The sequence below is a fragment of the Dendrobates tinctorius genome, unplaced genomic scaffold (assembly GCF_039654945.1).
Source record: "Dendrobates tinctorius isolate UK_male_01 unplaced genomic scaffold, ASM3965494v1 ptg000084l, whole genome shotgun sequence".
Taxonomy (NCBI): domain Eukaryota; kingdom Metazoa; phylum Chordata; class Amphibia; order Anura; family Dendrobatidae; genus Dendrobates; species Dendrobates tinctorius.
The window spans coordinates 28,258,329-28,284,068 of NW_027361752.1; the positions used below are offsets into that span (position 1 = coordinate 28,258,329).

At 42.2% G+C, this 25,740-nt stretch overlaps 1 protein-coding gene across 7 annotated transcripts in view; it reads left to right on the forward strand.

The window, feature by feature from the left end:
* NCAM2 (neural cell adhesion molecule 2) overlaps positions 1 to 25,740 on the forward strand; it is a 588,464-nt gene that overhangs the window by 351,255 nt on the left and 211,469 nt on the right. For all 7 annotated transcript variants that reach the window (XR_012233936.1, XM_073584499.1, XM_073584500.1 and 4 more), the window contains 2 exons: positions 12,074 to 12,191; positions 24,622 to 24,782. Coding sequence is in view for 6 of the 7 variants with exons in the window: in XM_073584499.1 (XP_073440600.1) it covers positions 12,074 to 12,191; positions 24,622 to 24,782 (279 nt within the window). In the remaining variant the exon portion in view is untranslated. The remainder of the gene's footprint in view (positions 1 to 12,073; positions 12,192 to 24,621; positions 24,783 to 25,740) is intronic.

The following is a 25,740-nucleotide window of genomic DNA, read 5'->3' on the forward strand; positions in this document are numbered from 1 at the left end:
CAGATAACAGCTGTTGCAATGTTGATGCCTGCTGCGGATGCTCCTCCTCCTCTTCTGAGCTATTGGCAGCGGCACCCTCTTCCCCCAATGGATGCCAATCTGGGTCAACAACTGGGTCATCCATCACCTCCTCTTCAATGTCATATGCACCTTCCTCTGTGTCACCATGTAAGGTGGTATAGTATGCGGGAAAGGGCACCTGAGTTTCATCAGGGTCAGATTCTGGCTCAGTACACTGCAAGGACAATGTAGTGCTCTGAGTGAATGTACCAGCAGATAAATCTAGCAGTGGCTGTGCATCAGTGCACTCCATGTCAGATTCTTCTTGGACTGGGTAATTCACAATTTGACTTGATAACCCCGGCATGGTATGTGAAAAGAGCTCCATGGAGTAATCTGTAGTGTGGCCTGCTGCATCCTTTACTTTTGGCAGGGGCAAAGGACACAAGGAAAGGTGTGGTTCCTGACCATGAGCCCCCAATTACGACTCAGTGCTTTTATTTTTTGAAAGTTCAGAAGAGGAGGCTGTGTCAGCAATATAAGCCAAAACTTGTTCCTGAAGCTTCGGCTTTAAAAGCGGTTTACCGACTCCCAGAAAAGGGAGCCTTCGAGGCCTTGTGGAGCCAGATGATGACACAGGCTCAACACCTCCTGCATTAGGTGCTATTGTGCTTTTGCCACTACCAGCAGATCCACCACCACCACCACCACCAACACCATCATTACCAGCTGCCAACCCCCGCCCACTTCCACGGCCTCTTCCAACACACTTCCTCATTTTTGGGAAAATGTTCCCAAAATACCACCAGCAATATGGTACTGTAAAACAAGGTACAAGGTGTATATAGTATTGGGGAGAATTTGAATCTCCCTACAGAAGTGAGGACACTGAACTAATATCTCAGGCCCAGTGTAGATTACACCTCAATATAACAGGCTGAAATTGGATGGTGTATAAAATGTCTATATAGGACTGGGGAGAATTCGAATCTCCCTACAGACTTGAGGTCACTTAACTATTATCTCAGGCCCAGCGTAGATTACACCTCAATATAACAGGCTGAAATTGGATGGTGTATAAAATGTCTATATAGGACTGGGGCGAATTTGAATCTCCCTGCAGACTTGAGGACACTGAACTATTATCTCAGGCCCAGCGTAGATTACACCTCAATATAACAGGCTGAAATTGGATGGTGTATAAAATGTCTATATAGGACTGGGGAGAATTTGAATCTCCCTAGAGATTTTAGCAAGCTGACAATGATGCTCTCAGTCCCAAGTATGGCAGCAGGCAGCCTAATAAGCAGGACTGCTGCACACAAAAGTGTGGAAAAATGAACGCTTGGTAACTTGGCAAAAAAGAGGATGAAAAGTATTTTTGCTTTTAAAAAAGCAGTTTGCACAGCAGTGTGAAAACAACAATGCAGCTATCAGGGAGTCTTATAAGGCAGCCTAATAACCAACAGAGCTGATGCACCAAAATATAGCCTTCCCTTGCACTGCACACTAACTGATGTGTTGTACAGGCAAAATCGCTAGCAGCAGAAGCAGTTTTTTGTATCTTCTTCCCTGCCTAATGCTCTCCCTACAGAATCAGCAGCAGCAACAGCTCTCCCTATTCTGAGATCAGCAGAATTAAGATGGCGGTTGGCGTGCACACCCTTTTATAGTCCCTGTGACGCCACACAAAGCAAGCCAATCACTTGCATACCCTTCTCAAAGATGGTGGTGACCGCTGCCTATGTCATCGCGTTACCCACAGTATGCATCCTCCATCATTGGCTGAAAAAGGGTGCTGAAGCATCATTTGAAACGCGACTTTGGCGCCATGGTCGTTGACCTCGTGGCCGACCTCATGCTATGGTCGGGTTTCGTTTCATGAAACCCAACTTTTGCAAAAGTCGGCGACTTTTAAAAGTGACCGACCCGTTTCGCTCAACTCTATTGATGATATTTTAATCATCTGGACGGAGTCTGAGCAAAAGCTAAAGACGTTCCACGAACAGTTTAATCAGTTTCATCCAACCATCAATTTAACGCTCAACTACTCCAGCACTGAGATTAACTTTTTGGACACCATCATTAAGCTAAAAACAATGAAATAGAGACATCCCTGTATCAGAAGCCAATCGACCGTCCAACATACCTTAAATGGGACAGTTTCCATCCAAAACACATAAAGAACTCTAATATCTATAGCCAAGCCATCAGATACAGTCGTATATGTTCCAACCCCATGGATAGAGACCAACACCTTGGTCGCCTCAAAAAGACCTTTTTGAATCAGGGCTACCATCCAAGAACAATTGAAAACCAAATTACAAGAGCCACCAGAATGTCATGGAATCACCTGCTACATTACAAAGCTAAAGAAGAAAATAACCGGGTGCCTCTAGTAGTCACCTGCAACCCAAATCTGGAAGTGCTAAGGGGAGCTGCATGGAAATTACAACCTTTACTACAAAAAGATGCCCGATTACAGTCCATTTTTCCAGACCCCCCACTACTGTGCTTTAGGCAGTCCCCAAATCTAAGAAGCATTATTGTCAGAAGCTCCCTGTCCTCTCCAACAGCTGCCGGAACCTTTCCTTGCAACCAGAAAAAATGTAAAATCTGTCCATCTATAATGACCACGGACAAGATAAAGATCCCCAATTCACATCAGGACTACAAGATCCCAGGTACTTTCAGCTGCATTACATCTAATGTGGTGTACTTAATTATTTGTACTAAATGTCCAACTGGGGGTCTGTATATGGGGGAGACAGGGCAAAAGCTTAGAACAAGGATGAATGCTCATCGTCACACAATAAGATAAAAAAGAATGGATCTACCTGTGGCATAACATTTTTGTATGCTGGACCACAACACCAGGGATATGAAATTACTGGTACTGAAAGGTAACTTCACATCTCAGAGAGAGAGAAGAGTCTGTGAGTATAAAGTTATGACGACCTTTGACATTCAATGCTGGAATGAATGTGTCGCATGGATTTATGTCTTTTTACATCAGTTAAGGAATTTGCTCCTAAGACCTTGTGGGGGCATCACAATTATCACAACACATTATGAGACCCCAATCAGAGGGCAATAAAACATCCAGACTCCTTATCTATGAACTGGTCCAATATTTATGTTTCTCCCTCTCCCATAATCATAATTCTGCTTCACGTCACTTGTCTCATCTATTGCATTTTTTCTGTGCTGTATTGTGCATAAATATGTGACTCTTCAGATTTTGTATTAGTCTATGCCTGATGAAGAGACCTGAGTAGTCTCGAAAGCTTGCAATGTGTTACCATCTTTTCAGTTAGCCATTAGAAGGTATCAACCACTGAGGACTCTCAATTCTGAAATTTCTTTTCTATCTACTGGCTAGCACAGTACAAAGATATACATCTTTCCTGCATTGACAAACAAAGAGTCTTGTCACAGTCAATGGATAGTTGGATAGCCACAAACAGTATAGACTAATACAGGATTCTTTTGCTGCTCATCTCATGTTACTTATGTGAGAATTTGTCATGCAAGAGAGGTATATCTTTGTACCGTGTTAGCCAGTAGATAGAAGAATATTTAGAATTGACAGTCCTCAATGGTAGAGGGTGTTCTTAAACCCCTGGTAAAGGATACACCCAGCTACATTCAGGACAAAACTGACCTATTGAATAAACTAGCAGCAATAGGTCCTCTACCAGACGGAACCATCCTGGCCACCATGGATGTAGAATCTACTCTAATATCCCACATCAGGATGGATTAAATGCCTGCAAAGTCTTCATGGAAAACACCGGGAATGATGCAAATTATGTTATGAAACTCACAAAATTTATCCTCACCCACAATTACTTTGAATTTGACAACAGGATCTATCTACAGCAGACTGGCACAGCTATGGGAAGTAAAATGGCTCCACAGTATGCAAATCTATTCATGGCCAAGCTTGAAAGTGACTTTTTTTCCTCATGTCCCATCAGGCCTCTGGCCTACTACCGCTGCATTGATGATATTTTAATAATCTGGACGGAGGCTGAGAAACAGCTAAAGACATTCCAAGAACAGTTTAATCAATTTCATTCCACCATCAACTTAACACTCAACTACTCCAGCACTGAAATTAACTTTTTAGACACCATTATTAAGCTAAAGAACAAAGAAATAGAGACATCCCTGTATCAGAAGCCAATCGACCGCCCAACATACCTTAAATGGGACAGTTTCCATCCAAAACACATAAAAAACTCTATTGTCTACAGCCAAGCCATCAGATACAATCTTATGTGTTCCAACCCCATGGATAGAGATGAACACCTTGGTTGCCTCAGAAAGACCTTTTTGAATCAGGGCTACCATCCAAGAACAATTGAAAACCAAATTACAAGAGCCACAAGAATATCAATGAAACACCTTGTGACGAGCGTCAGCTTACGCTGAGTCGTTTTTCTTGAATGAGTGGACCTCTGGGCCGTGGCGCCCACCCACCTAGGGCGAGCTGACCTAGTGAGAACCCACCCCCTGTACAGGGAGTGTCAGGGGCAAGACCAAGGGGGTGAGCCACCACGGCAGCTAGACCAGACGGCCGGCTCAAGGAGACACTATTGAGTGTCTGGCAACAGGACGGACAGAATACCAAACATAAAATGAAGTCACAGAGTTTCTTCAACAAACGTGGTTTCACACTTTATTCAGGTGCAAGGCATAAACAGGGAATCAGGTGCAGGGCACAAACAGTGAAACACGACAAGGTGCGTGCAAGGGCACGCCAAATGTTCCAGGCATAACACGTGCTAGAAAACATACCAGGGTCCAAGGCAGGGTACGTGTTAGGGATCACACCAGAGTTCCTAGGAGGGATGCGTGCTAGGACACGCTAGAGTCCAAGACAGGGTGCATGCTTAGGAGACACGCCAGGGTCCAAGGCAGGGTGAGTGCTTATGAGACACGCCAGGGTCCATGGCAGGGACGCGATGGCATCGGACTCCGGACTACTGGCAACGACCGACAGGATCCAGGCATCAGGCTGCGGGCATCAGCTCCGGACATCAGGCCGCAGTCATCTGGTTCCGGACCTCTGGCAGTGGTCGGCAGGTTTCGGGAATCCGGCAGGCAAACCAGGATACGAGGCAGGGTGCGTGCTAGGTGACACGCCAAGGACAGGTGCAAGGACGGCGGCCTGCGCGTGTAGAGGGACACGCCAGGGATAGATACAAGGACGGAGGCCTGCGCGTGCAGATGGACACGCCAGGGACAGGTACAAGGGTGGTGACCTGCGCGTGCAGAGAGGCACGCCAGGGACAGGTTCAAAGGACGGAGGCCTGCGCGTGCAGTGGGCACGCCAGGGACAGGTTCAAATGACAGAGGCCTGCATGTGCAGAGGGCACGCCAGGGACAGGTACAAGGACGGAGGCCTGCGCGTGCAGAGGGCACGCCAGGGACAGGTACAAGGAACAGGGTTAGGACCTGTACGTGCAAGAGGGCATGACAGGGAACATGGCAAAACCTGCGCGTACTTTACTGAAGTACAGGGAGGTATGCCTTGGAGCATGCAAGGGCCTGCGCGTGCTTTACAGCGTGAGGTGCAAGGAAACACAGACAGCACAGCTGGGGCACTGGCTAGCTGATCGGTCTGCAGCACTGGCAGGCGGGCAAGACGCCAGCGAACCTGACTGAGGCATAGCAGGCGACACAGCTGTCACTGACCGACGAGCACGGCTGAGGCACAAACAGGCGGGCACGGCTAGGGTGGGCACGGCTGAGGCACAGGCAGGAGGCTAGGAAGGCCAGGCACATGCAAATGGCACATGGAGCAAAAAGGCAAGGAGAGACGAGAAACAAGACAGAGCTTAGGCAGAGTACGGAGCAAGGAACGGAAGCATAGGCAGAAACACGGAATCAGGTCAGAGCAAGAACAGAGCTAGCAGCGGAGCATAGGCCGAAGCCCAGAGCCGGGCCAAGGCAGAGCCTTGGGACTAGACATGGAATAGACCACAAAAAGTAAGAGAGGAGGAATGGTGCGTGTGCCAGGGAGCACTACAGAGCACCATAGGAGAGAATGAGGCAGAGCAAGCAAAGTCAAAGGCCATAAGGAGGAACAAGGCAGAGCAAGGCAAAGTACAGAACAAGTAATGGAAGCTAGACTGAAGCACAGAACGGAATCAGAGCAAGGAAGTACTACAAGGCAAAGCAGAGCAGAGACAAAACATGGCACGAAGGACAAACACTAGACAAGGCACGGAACAAGAGACGGAGTACGAGCACGGAGCGTGTGCAGAGACGCACGACAGGGCAGAGTGCAAGGGCACAGAATAGAGGGAGCAACCCAGCAGACGAAGCAGCCATGCAGGGAAGCAACACAATACTCAGGCCCTGAGCATAGGGAGGGGCGGTCTGTTATAGGGCATTAGCACCTCCACTTCCGGGTCAGGACCAGGGGAGAACTTCCAGTTCAGATCCTCCAGGAACACAGAGAGCAGTCACATGACCAGGGATTCCAGACATGCAGAGATGATTGCAGATCCAGACAGTGCTGGGCCCTAGGAAAGGTCACATGATCAGGGGTTTCAGACATGCAGATATGATTGCAGAAGGCAGAGCAGACACGCAGGCATCTTGCAGCCCAACAGTCATGAGGTGAGTGTGACACTGCTCTAGAGAACATGCAGGATAGCAGACATGAGATGCGCGTGCACACCGCTCCAGGGGTGATGAGGCAAAACAGACATTGCGGACATAACAGACATGGTGAGCATGACACACCTGCTACATTACAAAGCTAAAGATGAAAATAGCTGGGTGCCTCTACTGGTCACCTACAATCCAAATCTGGAGGTGCTAAGGGGAGCTGCATGGAAATTACAGCCTTTACTACAAAAAGATGCCCGATTACAATCCATATTTCCAGACCCCCCACTGCTGTGTTTTAGGCAGCCCCCAAATTTAAGAAGCATCATTGTCAGAAGCTCCCTGTCCTCCCCAACAGCTGCAGGAACCTTTCCTTGCAACCAGAAAAAATGTAAAACCTGTCCATTTATAATGACCAACGACAAGATAAAGATCCCCAACTCACATCAGGACTACAAGATCCCAGATACTTTCAGCTGCATCACATCTAATATGGTGTACTTAATCTTTTGTACTAAATGTCCAACTGGGGGTCTGTATGTGGGGGAAACAGCGCAAAAACTGAGAACAAGGATGAATTCTCATCGTCTCACAATAAGAGAAAAAAGAAGAATAGATCTACCTGTGGCAAAACATTTTTGTATCCCTGGTCATAGCATGATGGACATTAAATTACTTGTATTAAAAGGTAACTTCAAGTCTCAGAGAGACAGAAGAGTCTGGGAGTATAAATTTATGATAACGTTTGACACACTCTGTGCAGGAATGAATGTGTCGCATGGATTTATGTCTTTTTACATCAATTAATGAATTTGCTCATCAGACCTTCTGGGGTCATCACGCAACACAGAACCAGACTCCAATCAGAGGGCAATAAAGCTTTCACACTTCTTATCTATGAACTGTTCCAATATTTATGTTTATCCCTCTCCCATAATGACAATTCTGCTTCACATCACTTGTCTTATCTATTGCGTTATTTCTGTTTTTTTTGTGTATAAATATGTGATTCTTCAGATGTTGTATTAGTCAATGCCTGATGAAGAGACCTGAGTAGTCTCGAAAGCTTGCAATGTGTTACCATCTTTTCAGTTAGCCATTAAAAGGTATGAACCACTGAGGACTCTCAATTCTAAATATTCTTCAAGCCAAAAAGAAAGATAAAGGAGATTTCCTCTGTACTATGCTATAGTTACCATTTATAAGCTACTTGAGTAACATAAGGGTGCTCATTAAAATGGTGGCCATACCAGCATAAGCTAACAGTGATAATACAAAAAATTCAGTAATGGTAGTGGCAAAGCATTTATTTTTGGCATTGAATGCATTACAATCAATTTTTTTTAGAAGATGCATTCAGCTCACTGCTGTGGCCAATGGAGTAGCACCACACCCTATTTAAACTCCAAACAGTCTGTTAGGTGTTGCCAGTTATACTATTTTGTTACCACACACTGCTGGTGTGCTCTTATGATATTCTGACCCTGATCTGGCTTGTTTCTTGACCTCTTATTTTTCGTTATCCCTCCTGACCTTCACCACAACTTGTCTTACTCTGTTCTTGACTAAACTCCTCGTATCTGACCCCGGCTATTTCCCTGATTCTGTTTTGTTTCAGGTTTAGTCTCTGGTTCTTTCCTTCTTGTTATTACCATGACTAGTTTAACAACTCTTGTCTACAAATTGCTCTGCTGGTCAACAGCGACTCTGGGGATACAACCCAATGCACCATTCTCTGGGACCTGCTAGATGAAGTCACGAGTGCAAAGTCTGACTGAGTTTGCTTTTTAAGTTGATGGCCTCATACAGGCTTTACACCAAGTCAGTCTTTCACTGCTAATGTCCATCTGTTGCACAACAAGTTGGAATCCAATATTAGACCTAGTGGTCAGTGTCAAAACTGTATTTTTTTTCCATTATGTATGAAATATAATAATAATAAAATAAAAAAACACATTACATTGAAATTCACATTTGTTTCTCCTGGAGCGTATCATGTGAAATCTCTGTTTTTCAGTCTTACTAACCATTTTTTTCGTGGCATACTGTACATTTTTTCACCCTTCCTTCCCAGACGCTGCCAAGCACAGACAGCTCGGCAACATCTCAGACTGATAGAATGTTGGATCAGCTGCCAAGCTGTTATTGGCAACATCAAAGTGGCATGAAAGTTCATGCCCCAAGCAAAGACAGTGAGGAAGTGCCCCATTGGTCTTCGGAGCAGAGTTTTCACACATTGCGCTCCAGATGAAACAGATGGGAGTGTCGCTGAAATAAATTGAGCAGCAGAATCGGGGGAGCGCAGGGATATTTTCACTGTATTTTACTCATTTTGCGGAGCAAGTGACAGGTTCTAGCAGAAGAAAAGGTCACTATCTGAAGACATCTTCCTTATAAACCCACGAAACAGACAATAGGACACATGTGCGCACTAGGGTGCCAAGGAAATGCATGGTAAAAATTAAGTAGCAAGTTTTTGAAGGTCTTACCTCCTAATTTTGTTCCTTTTTGGTCATAGATATTTTAGAATTTTTTTTTTAAGATTAGTTATCATTTACTGGTTGCTCAATGGCACATCATATTGCAGTTTTAAATGTTTGTTTAGTACTTATCGTCATGCATATCCCGCGTTATGTATGGTATGTTATGCCGTTTACCGATCAGATTAATTGATTTTGCGTTTCTGAACGCGGCGATACCAAATGTGTGTGTATATATATATATATACCTGAGCAAGTGGTAAATCTAAATTTAATGTCAACATATTTTACATGGTGAATCCTTATGCCAAAAGGATCAAATTTGAGGGGAAAGACACAGAGGCCATTATATATTAAGTACACGCATTGAATCACTTTGTCTCTAATATACAGTTAGGTCCAGAAATATTTGAACAGTGACCGAATATTTGCGATTTGGGCTCCCCATGCCACTATCTTTCATTTAAAATGAAACAACTGAGATGCAAGTGAAGTGTAGACTTTTAGGTTTAATTAATGGGGTTGATCAAAAATATCCTGTGAGCTGTTCAGGTATTGCATCCATTTTTCTACAAAGCCTTTGTAATTGTACAAATGAACTTTGCCATAAATAAAATGTTCATTTTTAATACTTTGTAGAGAATCCTTTGCAGGCACTGACTGCCTGAAGTCTGGAAGCCATGGATGTCACCAAATCCTGGGTTTCCTTCTTTGTGATGCTTTGACGCCTTTTCTGCAGCTGACTTCAGTTTTTGCTTATTTGTGGGTCTTTCTGCCTTAAGTTTTCTTTTTATGCATGTTAAAGGCAGCTCGATGGGATCGAGGGCTGGTGACTGTTATAGAATATTACACTTCTTTGCCTTAAAAAACTCCTGAGTTGCTTTCGCAGTATGTTTGGGTCATTGGTCACTTTGAGGTGCCGTCCAATCAAGCTTCCTGCATCTGCTTGAATCTGAGCAGAAAGTAAAGCCCTGTATAATTCAGAATTCTTCTGACTGCTTCTGTCTTTAGTGACCGAATAGCATTGGAAGCCATGCATGCCGATGCCATCACACTGCCTCCACCATATTTTATAGAGGATGTGCTGTGCTCTGGATCATAATCCTTCTCCATGATTTCTTTCCATCATTCTAGTACAGAATAAGTTTAATTTAATCTATCCTATGAATGTTTTTCCAGAACTGGGAAGGCTTCTTTACATGATTTTTTGGCAAAGTCTTTTCTGGCCTTTTTACTTTTAAGGCTGATCAATGGTTTTCACCTTGTGGTGAACCCTCTGTATTTGCTGTGTTTAAGTCTCCTCTTTATTGTATAATTTAAATACTGAAACACCTACTTCCTGCAGAGTATTCTTCAATTGAGTGGATGCTGTGAAGGGGTTTTCCTCACCATAGGAAGGATTTTGCGATCATCCTCCCCTGTTGTCTTCTGTGGACGTCCAGGCCTTTTTGAATTCCCAAGCTCACCAGTGCGCTCTGTTTTTCAGAATGTACCAAACTGTTGACTTGGCCACTCCTAACACTTCTGATATCTCTCTGATGGATGTCTTTAATTTTCAGCCTATTGATGGTTTGTTTCTCTTCCATTGAGAGCTCCTTTGACCGCTTGATGTGGGTTCACAGCAACAGCTTCCAAATGAAAATACCATACTTGGAATCAGCCCCAGACCTTTTACCTGCTTAATTGATTATGGATTAGGGAGGGAAAAGCCCATGAAGCCCATTAAAGAGCTTTTGAGATAATTGTCCTGTTAGAGGCAGTTACATATTGAAGATCTGTAATTTCTTAACCCTTACCCCAATTAGTATGTAAATACCTTCAAATTTAAGCTGAGAGTCTGCACTTTAAGCTCATATTGGTTATATAACTGCATCTCGACTATGTTTTGGCTAACAGCTAAAATGTCAAACCTTGTGTCACTGTCCAAATATTTCTTGACATAACAGTACAGTGGATGGCCACACAGAGTAGTAGCGTATATTTCTAAATAATCTATAAAGTAAAATTCTGGCATGTTCCATTGCATGTTGTGTTACGGAATTATTCATTCATGAAATAACAATGCTGAGAATAGCTATAAAGATGTTAAGGCAGGAGGTGGCACGAAAGGAGGTGAGAAGGTGATGAAGGTGGATTGCTTGTTTTTGCACTGTTTCTTACTTTTATGCTTTATTGCTAAGGAATTTGTCTGGTGGACAGACACAGGCAGATAGAGAAAAAAAAATATGCTTAGTGAATTTGTGATACTAAGAAGATGTACTCAATTTGCTTTTACACATGAATGCTCATATGACACCTCTAAGAATCGAATGATAATGACGAGCTCTAGGTATACAGACACATTTCTAGAAACTTGCATTTTTTTTGCAAATATTTGGCCACTGTTTTCTTACAGACAGTATGTGAAATCTGCTATGAAAACATTGACAGCGTGAATTGTAGCTTCTAAGTCTGGTTTCTAGTTTAAATCTGGCATCATAGGAAATTATATAGCGGTCCTTTTACAAGGGTAGATAACCGGTAGCGCTTATCAATCAATAATATGGTATAAAGTCTATCAACGCTCTTTTTTAAAGTTTCCAAATAATCAATTAAGATATGTACTGCAAATAGAAGGAATTGTTTATGAATGCATCAACAAATGAGATTAACAACTATCAAGCATTTTTTTTCATTTGATCACCGGACATGCTTTCACTAGGCAATGATCGAGGTCGATCGCTGGCATAAATTTCCTTGCGAAAGACCTGTAAAGCAGATCTGTTTTTTAAGTTTTCCCAATACAAACTTCATTCATTTTTTCATGGATCTCTTTGACCCAAAAATCCATTTCAGTATGTCTATGTATTTTTAATTTTAGCGAGGAAAGCTATTACAAAAAATAATAATTATTTAAATTTATTAACTATTTTTATTTCCATTTATAGAAAATTGAAGGCAAACTTTGTATTATATATTTTTTTTTTCAGTTCCACCAGCTATCCTAATTCAACAAAGATCCTTCAATGCAACTGCAGATCGCCAAGAGGAAATTACGATATTTTGCCGAGCCACTGGCTCTCCCAAACCCCATATCAGCTGGCACAGGTAAGCCTCTTTTAACAATTCCCATTAAATATCTTACATGACTGGTAAACATGGAAAATTTAGAGAAAAAAAAGGAAAATACATTCACTGGAATTTTTTTTCTTAATCTTCTATTCTTCTTTGTTCCTACTTTGTCTCATAATGCAATTAAAATTGAGAAATACTGTCTGGGCTGTAAGATGGCTGGCTACGGTAGAACCCCCCCCCCCCAATATTCTCATTACAGCAAAGATACTAGGATAATTAAGTTCAGCATCTTATCTTAAAGGGAATTTGCTATGTAATCTGGCAGCTGTATAATATACTGTATTGATTTCAACAATGCATCACTTACTGGACTGCTTGTGGTAGTTTTGATAGAATCCATGTTTTATCTGTTGTAGATATAGCAGTGCTCATATTGCTAAGCTGTGTATAACCCCGTCTACACCAGTGATTGGTAGCTCTTTATGTACACTGTATATTGTCCACATCTGGTAATTAGTGGCTGGTGCGGGGCTACACAGATTACCTGGACTGCCCGGCACAGGAACCTTAGTCTGGCAATGATAATCTCCCGCTGATAAAACACTGATTGTTTTGAATATATAACATAAAACCTTGAAATCATTTCCGCTTGTCCTATATTATGCTGCTCTCAGATTAAATAGCCAGAACCTGCTGATGGAAGCTCTTTAAGGCCCTCCTTTCATGTGAGACTTCTGTTGCCCGAACTCACCCATATGGTTTGGGTTCACCTGACACTCTAATGAGCATGGTGTTTCCGGTCAATTCATTGTTGGGGGAGATGCTAATCGGGTCTGTCCGATTTCATTCTGCTGATTATATTGTTCTCCTAGAGATAAGCCATCCGCAGATGTATCTGTTGGATGCTTTCTTATAGAGAACACAGGAGCGCTTGGCCAAGCGAGAGCTCCTGTGTTTGTGAGAGATGCTCAAAATAACTGTCGGTTAAGCTGCCAGTTGAAGAATTTTTCTGCCGAAAGTCATCCAATGTGGAAGGGGGCTTTGCCCCTCCAGCCGGTTGCCATTTGAAAATTGAAGAGATTATCAGGAAAGTAACCCATGTGTTCTTCGTAGAAACTCATTAAATTTTCATTTAGGCTCCTGTTAGGCCTCTTTCACACTTCAGTTTTTTACAATCAGTCACAATCCGCCAGGTTTTGAAAAAAACGGATCCTCAATTTTCTTTTGAGGATCCGTTTTTTTCCCCCATTGACTTGCATTAATGGCGGATTGTGACGGATTGCTGTCCGTTGCATCCGTATTTTTTGAGGATCCGCCAAAAGTTGCTGTCCGTCACCATCCTCAAAGATTTCAAAACGGAGCTTGCAACGTTTTTTTCTCTGGCGGATCCTCCAGACACTAATTTAACCCGAATTTCTTTCTGGGTGCCAGACAAAACAAGAAAAATCTCTCTCTCTCTCTCTCTCTCTCTCTCCTTCCCGGCCAGCAGTTCCTTTATTTCCTCATTTTCAGGATCCGTCTGAAAACGGATCCTGTGCCATCCGTTCACATCAGTTGAGAACGGATCCGCTTCTCTGACTTTTTGGTGGATTTGAACTGATGCAAAAAACTGAAGTGTGAAAGAGGCCTTAGGCTCATGTAGTGAGGTGGATCCTCCAAGCTCAAAGTCTGGGTGAGCACACGAGCCACTGGCATCAGTACAGTAGAAATGTGAGGCACGCAGGACACAAATAGTTGACGGACTGGAGACTGAAGGCATACAGCAGACTGTTAACTGAGGTACAAGAATTCGCAGGTGTACAGGAAACTGAGGTACAGGAAAAGCAGGCAGTAGACCTTTATCAGAGGTACTGAAAGCCACAGTAAGACAGGAAGCTGTGATACTTGAAACCACAGGCAGGAGATGTCCTTGAGAACAAAGATAGTTAGCTGAGATACTGGAAAATGTAGGCCAGCAGTAGATGTCCTGGAGTCTGCACACAGGTAGCTCAGATACTGGAAACTACTGGCAGGTAGGAGATGTCCTGGAGACCACAGACAAATAGCTAATATACTGGAAATGGAGGCAGGAGATGTCCTAGAGACTTCTGAGTAGGTTGAGATGGAAAAAGAAACTAAGAGCCTTAGGAATACTGAAGCTTGCTCAGGCTTTATATAGGTCCAGGACCATGATCACATGGGATCACACCAGGCTATTTGCAAAGATCAACATGGAACACCACAGTGCAAAGCACCAATCTGAGCCAGGTGTATAACAGCTCCTTCATAATAATTTTTAATTTGTATTTGTGAAATGTTGATCTAATTAGATAAAGACAAATTAATTGAACAAAAAGGCATAGACTTAGGGAGTGCCTATGTAGGAGTCATAACCTATTCTAATCATGATACCTGAGGGGGACAAAAAACTCCTTTGGAACAAAGGACAACACAATTGTAGATGACATATATTAGATGAAGAATATGTTGCAGAACTTGCTTTGTGAGATTTTTCATGCACATTTGCTAAAAAATGTTTCATTTTCTATGCTGATCACCAAACAGTAGAAACGGTCAAGCGCATAGAGTTGTGATGAGTGAAAAAAGGTCCAGGATTGAAAGATAGGATTGGAGTCCCACCAACTTTAATTGGCCATGGCAATAATAATAATAATTTAAAAAATATGTAAATTTAAACTTTGCCAACACTCTAAGCCACAATTTGCTTTTAAAACAGCAGTGAAACATCTATAGACCTCATAGGGTTTTTTTCTCTCTTTTTTTGGCACTCCTCCCAGAACACACAAATCGGATGAGTACATGATGTGTCATTTTGTCTCTTCTAGTCTGAAAGGTATTGTAATTTGTGCACAGAGCTCTTGGTCTCCATACCTCCATAGGATCTGCAGCAATGTCCAAATTTAACGAAGAGCCTCCAGGCCTACACGGTGTAAGAAGAGAGGTCTTGACAGCTATTTTCTATGTGTGGTGTGATTTACTGTGATTGACAGCGCTTATTCCAGGGAGAACTAAACACTGTGCACTAGCCAGAAAGAGGCGCATATCAATGATAAGAAGAGAGGCGGAGGTAGCTAGGTCTTCTCAAGAGCTGCTCCATTGAAAAATACATCTTGACATCACACTGATGAAGTGAATGCGGCTTCTCATTAAGGACAGTGTGATAAACATTGGACTGTCACCCATTAGAAAGTAATTTGTCAATGGCACTTAACCTAAGTTCTGCTTAATATGGGAACAATACGACCAACTAACCCAGAAGAATACAACTACCTAACTTGTAATGATATAAACCACAGTAATGAGGTGTCTCATTTCCGTCCCCTGCTGTTGGATTGTCTGTTTAGTAGCTTCCTTGTAGGTTTTCTGAGCTTTTTAAAGAGCAAGAAAGCCATTTACTAGGCTCATAGGCTTCTCACTACACCGAGGCATAATAAACCTAAAGCCTGGAAGGGGATAAAAAAAAAACTTAAAGGTGTTGTACACTACTAAGGCTGGGTTCACATTGCGTTAAGGAGGGTGCGTTTAACGCATCCGTTACATAGTGGCATTAACGCTATGTAACGGATGCGTTAACGCACCCATAGACTTCTATAGACGAGCGCATCGCTAACGCATGTCATAATCGGCATGCGTTAGCGATGTGCCGTCATTTTGTGACGGACCCTCGGACGCGGTCTGCAGCGTCCGAGAGTCCGTCACTGCTAGCAATAAACAGACTGCGCTAGCGCAACTGTCTTTTTTGGATCGCGTTATTTGATCGCGCTTCATAATGCTGCTTCAGATGCTTCATAACGCGATCCAAAAAAGGCAGTTGCGCTAGCGCAGTCTGTTTAACGCATACGTTGACGAGACTGCAGTAACGCAATCTGAACCTGGCCTAAGACAAACCCTTCTGAATTCCTATGTTTGCCTCCCAGTAAAATGTTTCACAGCGTAACTAGATTCATGTAGTGCAACTGAAACTCAAACAAATCACAGAAAAAATACATACTGTATGATAAATAAGATATAACATTTTATTAATTACAAATAAAATATGTAGTGGACTAAAAACATTACTAATGACAGAAAGCGGGCTAGTGCCTTACCCTATAGCTATACTGTCTGATCCTACATTGTCGTGGAGGTTGGTACCCTAGACCTGCACAAGTGGCCCCCCGCTCACTGCTGACTCGCCCTCCTCACACTATAGCACCCTATAGAGGCAAAAATGAGAGTTATAGCTAAAAACCCAAGTGATTAATCAATTGATCAAAAGATATAACAAAAAGTGCCAAGTAAAAATGTGCAAAATATATACAGGAAGGTAGGAAGAGGTAGCAGCAGCAGATATAACATGAACAAGCCTCAGCTTTGCACCTATTGTGAGGCAGCGACCGGAGTCATATGTGAGGGTCGCTATGTGTCCCCAGGATGCGCTCATAAGCGTATTAGATCCGCTGGAGTGCCTTTGGTCATAGCAGTGTGTCTGTGACTCACAAGGCAGAATAAAAGTACGTTTGAAACCTGGTCAAGTTATTTTGACCAAGGAGTTTGTTCAGGAAAACCTGGTATGGTCTTTTATTTTTGAAACAGACTGCAGGAACGTAGTGGGGTCTGGTAAATTCCTCCAGCCCAGATCTTATAAGTGGCCTAAGACCACAGATTGGGAGAAGGAAAAAAAATCCTGCAGGAATAGTTTTGGGTGTTTCAGTTCTGTCTTGCAAGGAGACGGAACAGTTGGTCTGCAGATCATTTCCTGTGTGAGGCAACATAGGGCCAAGCAGAGCCAAAAGGTCTGGCACCCCTTGCATACACGGCAGCACGATTGCTCACGGCAACTGGCTACGGACTGTTTTTTTGTGTCCTGGCTGCGATCCAGAGGATACAGCGTGCTGTGCAGTGTGAGTTTTGTTGGGCATTAAACACATTTTTGTTTTTGAACTTGCTTGGGTCACTGCCTCATCACTGCACAGCGTGGACGCCGCTGCTTTACACTATGTAGTTTTTGTTCATATAGTTGTAATCAATTGGTATGTATGAGTATAACCTTTGTAGGTAGCAAAAAACATCAATAGTCGTTTTGAATAAAATACCATAATTAACCCAATAGTGATCTCTCTGAGTAACAAAAATATTGAGATCATTATTGAGTTAATTATGATTTTTTTTTCCAAAAAGACTATTGATGTTTTTTGTTATCTAGAAATGTGAGTCGTCAGTGATCGGGGGCGCCAATGGCACAAGTCTAGGGTGCCAACCTCTGCAGCAAGGTAGGACCACGCAGTAAAATAACAACTCCTATATTCACCTCTGGTTCCAACACCATTACAGCGGTGTTGGCACTGGCTCTCCCAGGGCTTGCTTCAGATTGCTATGGCTTGTGATCCCTTTAACCAGTCAGCGCTGACTTCACTACTAGTACAGATGTAATTAACATCTGGAAGAAGTGAGAGGGCAGCAGAAGCTATCACTTCCTTCAGATGTCTTGATTTGCCCTTAGAAAGGGAGAATGAAGCCAGAGCTGATTGGCCACAAGAATCGTGTTATGTGATATAACAATGTTACACGATCCCCAGAAGAGCCAGAGACAACACCGCTGGAATGGCGTCAGCATCAGAGGTGACTATAGGTATTATCATTGTACTGGTGGCAAACATAGGGATTCATAAATGATTGTCAGAGTAGTGGACAAATCCTTTAAGCTTAGTTTCATAGGGCTGTCTCTCAACTGTCCTTCAGCTTCAGCTCACTGCCTTCTCTTCTGCCAGCTTTGCTTTAGTTTTCTCACTGGTATTTGGATTGGTTTTCATTCTGGATTTGTCGCCACTGACATGGCCCCACATGATCACTTGATGTGCATCGTTCCCCATGTGACCGCATGATGTGTAGTCAGCACCAGAAAATTCAGTTGACGAAAGAGCAAAGACAAGTCCAAAGACCTATCCAAAGTGACCAGCTAGCTGAGTACCAAGCTGTGGTGACAGGGCAGTTGAAGGTTGGGCTTATGACAAGTGAGAATAACTTTTTCCGGCATCCAAAATAATTTAGAAACATGGTGGTGACCAATGGCCGTTTGCTGGATTCATGCAAATTGAACCCCTACAATTTTGGATTGACACAAATAGATTTACTCATCATTTAGTCATCTGAATTGTATGATTTAGTTTGAAACATCATTTAGTCTGAAAAGTGTCAAACTGTCACAAACACGTAAGATGTTAGAAATGTTGCAATACATGTTACAGGGTCATACATTGAATTATAGGCTAGCTAAGTCCAATAGAGATCAATATTAACAGAGAGCTAATTTGGGGGTGAACATCACCTGACCTAAAACGTTCTCAACACCAGTAAGGAGTATTTACAATGAGAAACATGAATCCATTATCTCAACATTAAACACTCTTCGTTCAGCCAATAAGCACCTTGTTCTGCGCTGATGAGGAGCAATAACCAGAAACAACTATCTGTAGTTAAGTTCTTTTTCTTTTAGCTGAAATTCTGCTTTGGTTTACTGAGCCCAATAGGTGGTACTACAGAGATATTTTTTTTTCTTTTTCTTCTTGAGGAGTTTTAATTTCCACATTTTTCCCCAAGAAGCAGTACTTTTCCTATAAGGTTCTCTACATCAGAAAGAGAAGTGAGAACCCTTAGGCTCAAATAAGACAATGTCAAGTTTCTTTTTATGTTTGTCAGTGTACAGAAAAAAAAAAACAGTATGTGCTCATTCATAATTTACTAGACTGTAAATTACCATGTGGATTATGTAGAGTCACCTGAACTTTACTGCTATTACCTACTTAAGCACATGTTGTACAATGCTATAGATCAATAGAACATTTTTCAGAAATCATCATTTTTTTTCCTGTCTTGTCCATCACGTCAATAAATCCAATACAACGTTATGCAAGTTGTTTTACACAAAACACAGTTATTTTGAAAATGTAATAATGGTAATATTTTTTAAATGTCCACCCCTCAGTTGAACTGGATGGACATTTGCCTTTTTTCAACTATATTAACGATGTAACCATTAAATATGTAACTCAACTCAGTCCGGCATAGAAAGAACAAGATGTTCTTAGTATAATGAAACACCACAGCGCTCAAAGAGGCCTACCTGATTCAAATTTATTAGAATAAAATTTAGCAGTATGTCTGTATGTGCTCGTCACAGCAGTGTGAACCTCTTGTCAGGCCATGACCAAGGTCTGCGAACCGAAACGCCCCGTTCTGTTATAAAAATTTATGGCTGCATTTTCTTGTAATAAATTTGAAACATATTGGGCTATTTGAGTGCCGTGGTATTCTATTATACTGTGAAGTCTTCTTAGTACTGGACACCCGTTTCCTTTTTTGAAGTGCCTGCCATTATTATCCTACAGTTAACATATCCTGTCAGAAGTCCAATTTTAGAACTGCCTGTTGGTTCTCTATTGATCCTCAAGAAAAGATATTGTTTCATAACTCTTGGGTAATAGAGCACGATGATACATGAAGATGAAGTCTCTGCACTCTATCCGGATGTCTCACCATGCTTTGCAATCAGTAGTGTCCATCTCCCCTCCCTTGGTGTTATCCCCTTTTGGCTTCGGGAAGGCTGGTGTTGTACAACCAGCAACATTCACTTCTTCTCCTTTAGCCCAAATACACCCTCCCACCCATCCATCAGATTGGTGTTGGATAGCAAGGAAAACTGGCCACAAAATATTTAGTTTGATCCGAAGCTTATGACATCACCAACTTGGGTATTTAATCTGTTCTTTTGCCTCTGTATTTTCCAAACCAGATTGTCCTGATGTCTCATTTATTATCGCAGTATAATTAGAAAGTAGACAAACGAGAGCCCATGGCGGCTTCGCATGATGTTGCGCCTCTACAGGTGCATCGAGTGATTGGAATACTGTTGTCAATTATCACTGAGCGCCACAGAATGCTATGGATCAGTAAGTCCGTGAAGTGTTATTGATACATGTGAAATCTATTAGTATTATGCTACACTGAAAGTGTTTTTCTTGTTTTGGACATTGTCTTGGTGTCTCCTGACTAGCTTCTTTTATTTTCTAGAGAGGATGTGAATTGATTCGCAAGTTTAACCCAGAAGACACAATCAGTAATTTGTTCCCGACAGACCACCTTTTACCTGACAACATTCCTGGCTCTTCTTTTGATTATCCGACCTTGTGCGACGTCATTGTTGCGAGAATGAGTCAGACCGACTAATCAAAAGAAGCGCTACTGATGCTGGCAGGTAGGAGGCACTTTGCAGGGCACCCACTCAATTGCTACAGATTAGTCACTCGGCTGTTGGATCAGTTCTAGCGAATCGATTCCCACCATCTCTACGTTTCATTATTCTGGTTGCTGACTTTCCTTATACCTTTCAAGTTCTGCTCAGAGTTAATAGTTCTACAGTGAAATGATTTACAGTATCTGACAATGTTTACTTGACATTTTGTGACTGTTGTTGGCTCTTTTTTGTTATGTTTTTGATGGTATCAACAGTACTATTAAAATATTACTGTTTTTATCAGAATACCCTGAGGATGTTACCTAATGACTTCCTGCAGTGAAGACCTATATTGGAGTAAACCTTGTAAACCAAAGAGTGTTTGGTCAACCTGAGCAGTGGTGTTTTTTGGTTAATTATTAGTGATGAGTGAGTATTCCCATTTCTCTGGTGTCCTCCGAGTATTTTGGCGTGCTCGGAGATTTAGTTTTCATTGTCTTATCTGCCTGATTTGTGACTGCTAGACAGCTTTAATACATGTGTGGAATGCCTGTTTGTCAGGAAATTCCCACATGTATTCAGCCTGTCTGTAAGTCGCAAATCATGCAGATTAGACGACGAAAACTAAATCTCCAGAAATGCCAAAATACTCAGAGGACACCCGAGCATGCTCGGGAAAACCCGAGCAACGAGTATACTCGCTCATCACTATTAATTATACTTTTTGGATAACCCTTTTTAACACCAATTTCTTTGTATCTCAAACAAAAGATCAAGGAAAACAACTCATCCATTAAAGGAAAATATTTCAGTTTCATTTTCATTATAAAAAAGTTAAAGGGGTCATCTTCTCCTATGGAGCTGAGAACCTGCCAGTTAAACACGGCGATAATCTCAGTAGACCGTTCTTGCTGGAGATTAAGTAGCTTTCAGTGATGTCATGTCGACACAGAAGCTTCTTCTCTTCCCGTCTGCTGTGCTGAAGTTCTTGCCAATGTCTTGTTGATTGATAGCCGGTTCCCCACTGCCTAACTGCGGGGAATCAGATAGGCTGCGGATAATAGGCAGCTGATCTCCAGCTGTCAATCAGCTTGACATTGGCAGTGATGCCCCATCGACAGAGCAGAGCAGAAGAGAAGGTGCTGTTCTGTCGATGTAAAGTGACATGAAGCCGGAGCGTCACCACTTGAGCCACCAGAGATTGTTGGTCAGAGCAGGCAGGTTGTCAGCAAATTCCTGCCTGTAAGTTCTAAATCCCATTGGAAAGAGTAACCAAATTCCCAAATTATCTCTTTACGGTTAATGAAAATTGAGTGGACAAAATCAGAGACATACTTGTGGTCTTGGTCTTTCGTGTCTACAGTAAATGGGCTTTAATGGAAGCTTAAATTGTACCTATTATTTCAGGTGATTATTCACAATAAGGTGTATGTACATGGGGAAAACAATATTACTGGCCATTATATGACTTGTTGCCTACAGTTTTCACCAATCTCCCCCTCTGCAGGATTTTACTCTTATTTTTAGTTGATTCTGAGCTAGTGGGTGGGGACTAGCTGCTAAAATGTCTCCATAGGCAGTACACACAGAGACGAAGGATTCCTGCTCTCTTATATCTATATAGCACATATACAGTGGGGAAAAAAAGTATTTAGTCAGTCAGCAATAGTGCAAGTTCCACCACTTAAAAAGATAAGAGGCGTCTGTAATTTACATCATAGGTAGACCTCAACTATGGGAGACAAACTGAGAAAAAAAAATCCAGAAAATCACATTGTCTGTTTTTTTTTCATTTTATTTGCATATTATGGTGGAAAATAAGTATTTGGTCAGAAACAAGCAATCAAGATTTCTGGCTCTCACAGACCTGTAACTTCTTCTTTAAGAGTCTCCTCTTTCCTCTACTCATTACCTGTAGTAATGGCACCTGTTTAAACTTGTTATCAGTATAAAAAGACACCTGTGCACACCCTCAAACAGTCTGACTCCAAACTCCACTATGGTGAAGACCAAAGAGCTGTCAAAGGACACCAGAAACAAAATTGTAGCCCTGCACCAGGCTGGGAAGACTGAATCTGCAATAGCCAACCAGCTTGGAGTGAAGAAATCAACTGTGGGAGCAATAATTAGAAAATGGAAGACATACAAGACCACTGATAATCTCCCTCGATCTGGTGCTCCACGCAAAATCCCACCCCGTGGGGTCAGAATGATCACAAGAACGGTGAGCAAAAATCCCAGAACCACGCGGGGGGACCTAGTGAATAAACTGCAGAGAGTTGGGACCAATGTAACAAGGCCTACCATAAGTAACACACTACGCCACCATGGACTCAGATCCTGCAGTGCCAGACGTGTCCCACTGCTTAAGCCTGTACATGTCCGGGCCCATCTGAAGTTTGCTAGAGAGCATTTGGATGATCCAGAGGAGTTTTGGGAGAATGTCCTATGGTCTGATGAAACCAAACTGGAACTGTTTGGTAGAAACACAACTTGTCGTGTTTGGAGGAAAAAGAATACCATCAAACACCATACCTACTGTAAAGCATGGTGGTGGAAACATCATGCTTTGGGGCTGTTTCTCTGCAAAGGGGCCAGGACGACTGATCCGGGTACATGAAAGAATGAATGGGGCCATGTATCGTGAGATTTTGAGTGCAAACCTCCTTCCATCAGCATGGGCATTGAAGATGAAATGTGGCTGGGTCTTTCAACATGACAATGATCCAAAGCACACTGCCAGGGCAACGAAGGAATGGCTTCGTAAGAAGCATTTCAAGGTCCTGGAGTGGCCTAGCCAGTCTCCAGATCTCAACCCTATAGAAAACCTTTGGAGGGAGTTGAAAGTCCGTGTTGCCAAGCGAAAAGCCAAAAACATCACTGCTCTAGAGGAGATCTGCATGGAGGAATGGGCCAACATACCAACAACAGTGTGTGGCAACCTTGTGAAGACTTACAGAAAACGTTTGACCTCTGTCATTGCCAACAAAGGATATAACACAAAGTATTGAGATGAAATTTTGTTTCTGACCAAATACTTATTTTCCACCATAATATGCAAATAAAATGAAAAAAAAAACAGAAAATGTGATTTTCTGGATTTTTTTTTCTCAGTTTGTCTCCCATAGTTGAGGTCTACCTATGATGTAAATTACAGATGCCTCTCATCTTTTTAAGTGGTGGAACTTGCACTATTGCTGACTGACTAAATACTTTTTTTCCCCACTGTATAGAAACAGCAGCAAAGTGGAGAATATCATAATGCAATACTTAGCAAAGTATCTAGAAAACTAGAAAACTGCAGTGCCATCGGTGTGTTCCTTCCTCTCTTTCTCTCTGCTCTTCCCTTCTCCTCCCATCAATCTCAGGTGATTGCTCAGTGACCCACAGTCCATCATGTCTTGAGCTGGGCAGATTTTAGTTGTATATCGTACTAAAAATCAGTTTAGGAGTCAGGAGGAAGAGGAAAAAGTGGCTCACAGGTGGAGAAAAAAAATATATTTTTATTTATTGCTAAGTTTCTTCTTCTTTTAAAGTCTTTTTTTTACAACTTCTGTGTTTGAATGTCCATATCTATTGCTCACCTAGAAAGAAAAAGACAGACAGAAAATAGATTGGGTGGGATTACCAGTGCAGCAGAAACAAATTCTAGTTTGCCTAATTGATAAATGGACTTTCAGCTATGGCCATGGATAAATGACAGTAACCTTTAAAAAACTTGCTTGGCCTTGATAGTCATGGAGTATGGAGCCTCATTCATTTTTGTTTATATGGCAGAAAATAATTATTTCTAACGATTGAATGAATAAGTAGATAGATAGATAGATAATAGATAGATGATAGATAGATAAATGATAGACAGATAGATAGATAGATAGATAAATGATAGATAGATAGAGAGATAGAGAGATAGATAGATAGATAGATAGACAGATAGATAGATATGGGATAGATAGATAGATAAATGATAGATAGATAGATAGATAGCAGTTCAATTTAAGCCACAAAGTAAAAGGTTCTGCGTCAAGAAATTGTGATCCATGTGCGCCTGTGGCTCCCTTGTCAGCTGAGGACTTGTCATTGGCTAATTCCTGCTGTGTATGCAAATATTATAAAAAATCTGACATTTTTTCTGTGCAGATACCGGCTTACCATTGACGGGAAGAAATGTTTGCATGTCAGATCCTTCTTTCCTATTCTATAGAAAGTTCCGTTTGCTTTGTGATTGCTTATTGATGGCTTTCTTTGCAGGAATGGAAAAATGATTGATGAAAATGACAAGTATTCATTACGAGAAGACAACACAGAGTTAACAATTAAAAATATCATTAACGGTGATGCCGGATCCTATACCTGCAGAGCAACCAACAAAGCGGGGTTTACGGAAAAGCAGTCATTCCTACAGGTGTTTGGTAAGTCTGTTATGTACTAATGACACTTTTCTGTGAAAGCTCAAAGGTTTGCAAAAATCAATTGTTTCTAGAATGACAAATGACACACATTAAAGTATTGTGATAAATTCAAAGGGCGCAAGACAAAATCTATCCACACAATAGAATACACATCCAGAAAGTCTAATATTATGGTAATTGTTTCCAGCACAAAACCCAGCCTTCAAGTAAAAACCTTCTTCCATAGTCAGACCTGGCCTCTCTTTATTATCATTACTCTTATTTTTCACCACTTACAGGACCATTCCCAAGATGGTAAGCTAACCCCTTTGTACTGGAGAGTGGGTAACTTACTGATTGTTTGGAGGCCACTGCTGGACCGTTTAGTCCCCATCAATCTTGAGAATGGGATCTGGAACCTCAGAATCTGACTTTTCATGGTCACTCTTCGAACTAAACTGAGGTGTTAAGGCTGGACCTCCTCTCCATTCATTGTCTTGGTGACTATTGGAGAAGCTAGTTTGGGAGGGCTCGTGGACAATGATTGCATTGAAGTTTGGGCGCTTTCACTTCATTCAAGACAGAACTCTGCACAACCAGGTTCATGGGTTCCAGTCACTCATTCCCATGATTCCTGGGGGTCCTAACTCTTCCAAACTATGCTGAAAAGAACCCTTTAAAGAGCAACTAAACTTTTTTTCTGTAATACTTTTGGCCTGCGTGGACAGTGTGAAATTTTATTAAAGGGAATCTGTCACCCAATTTTTCGAGTATCAGCTCCCGGCACTGCCATCAGGGGCTTATCTACAGCATTCTGTAATGCTGTAGATAAGCCCCCGATGTAACCTGAAAGAGAAGAAAAACACGTTAGATTATACTCACCCAGGAGCGGTCCGGGTCCGGTTTTGGTCCGATGGGTGTCGCGGTCCGGGTCCGGCGCCTCCCATCTTCTAACAGTGACGTCCTCTTCTTTGCTGCC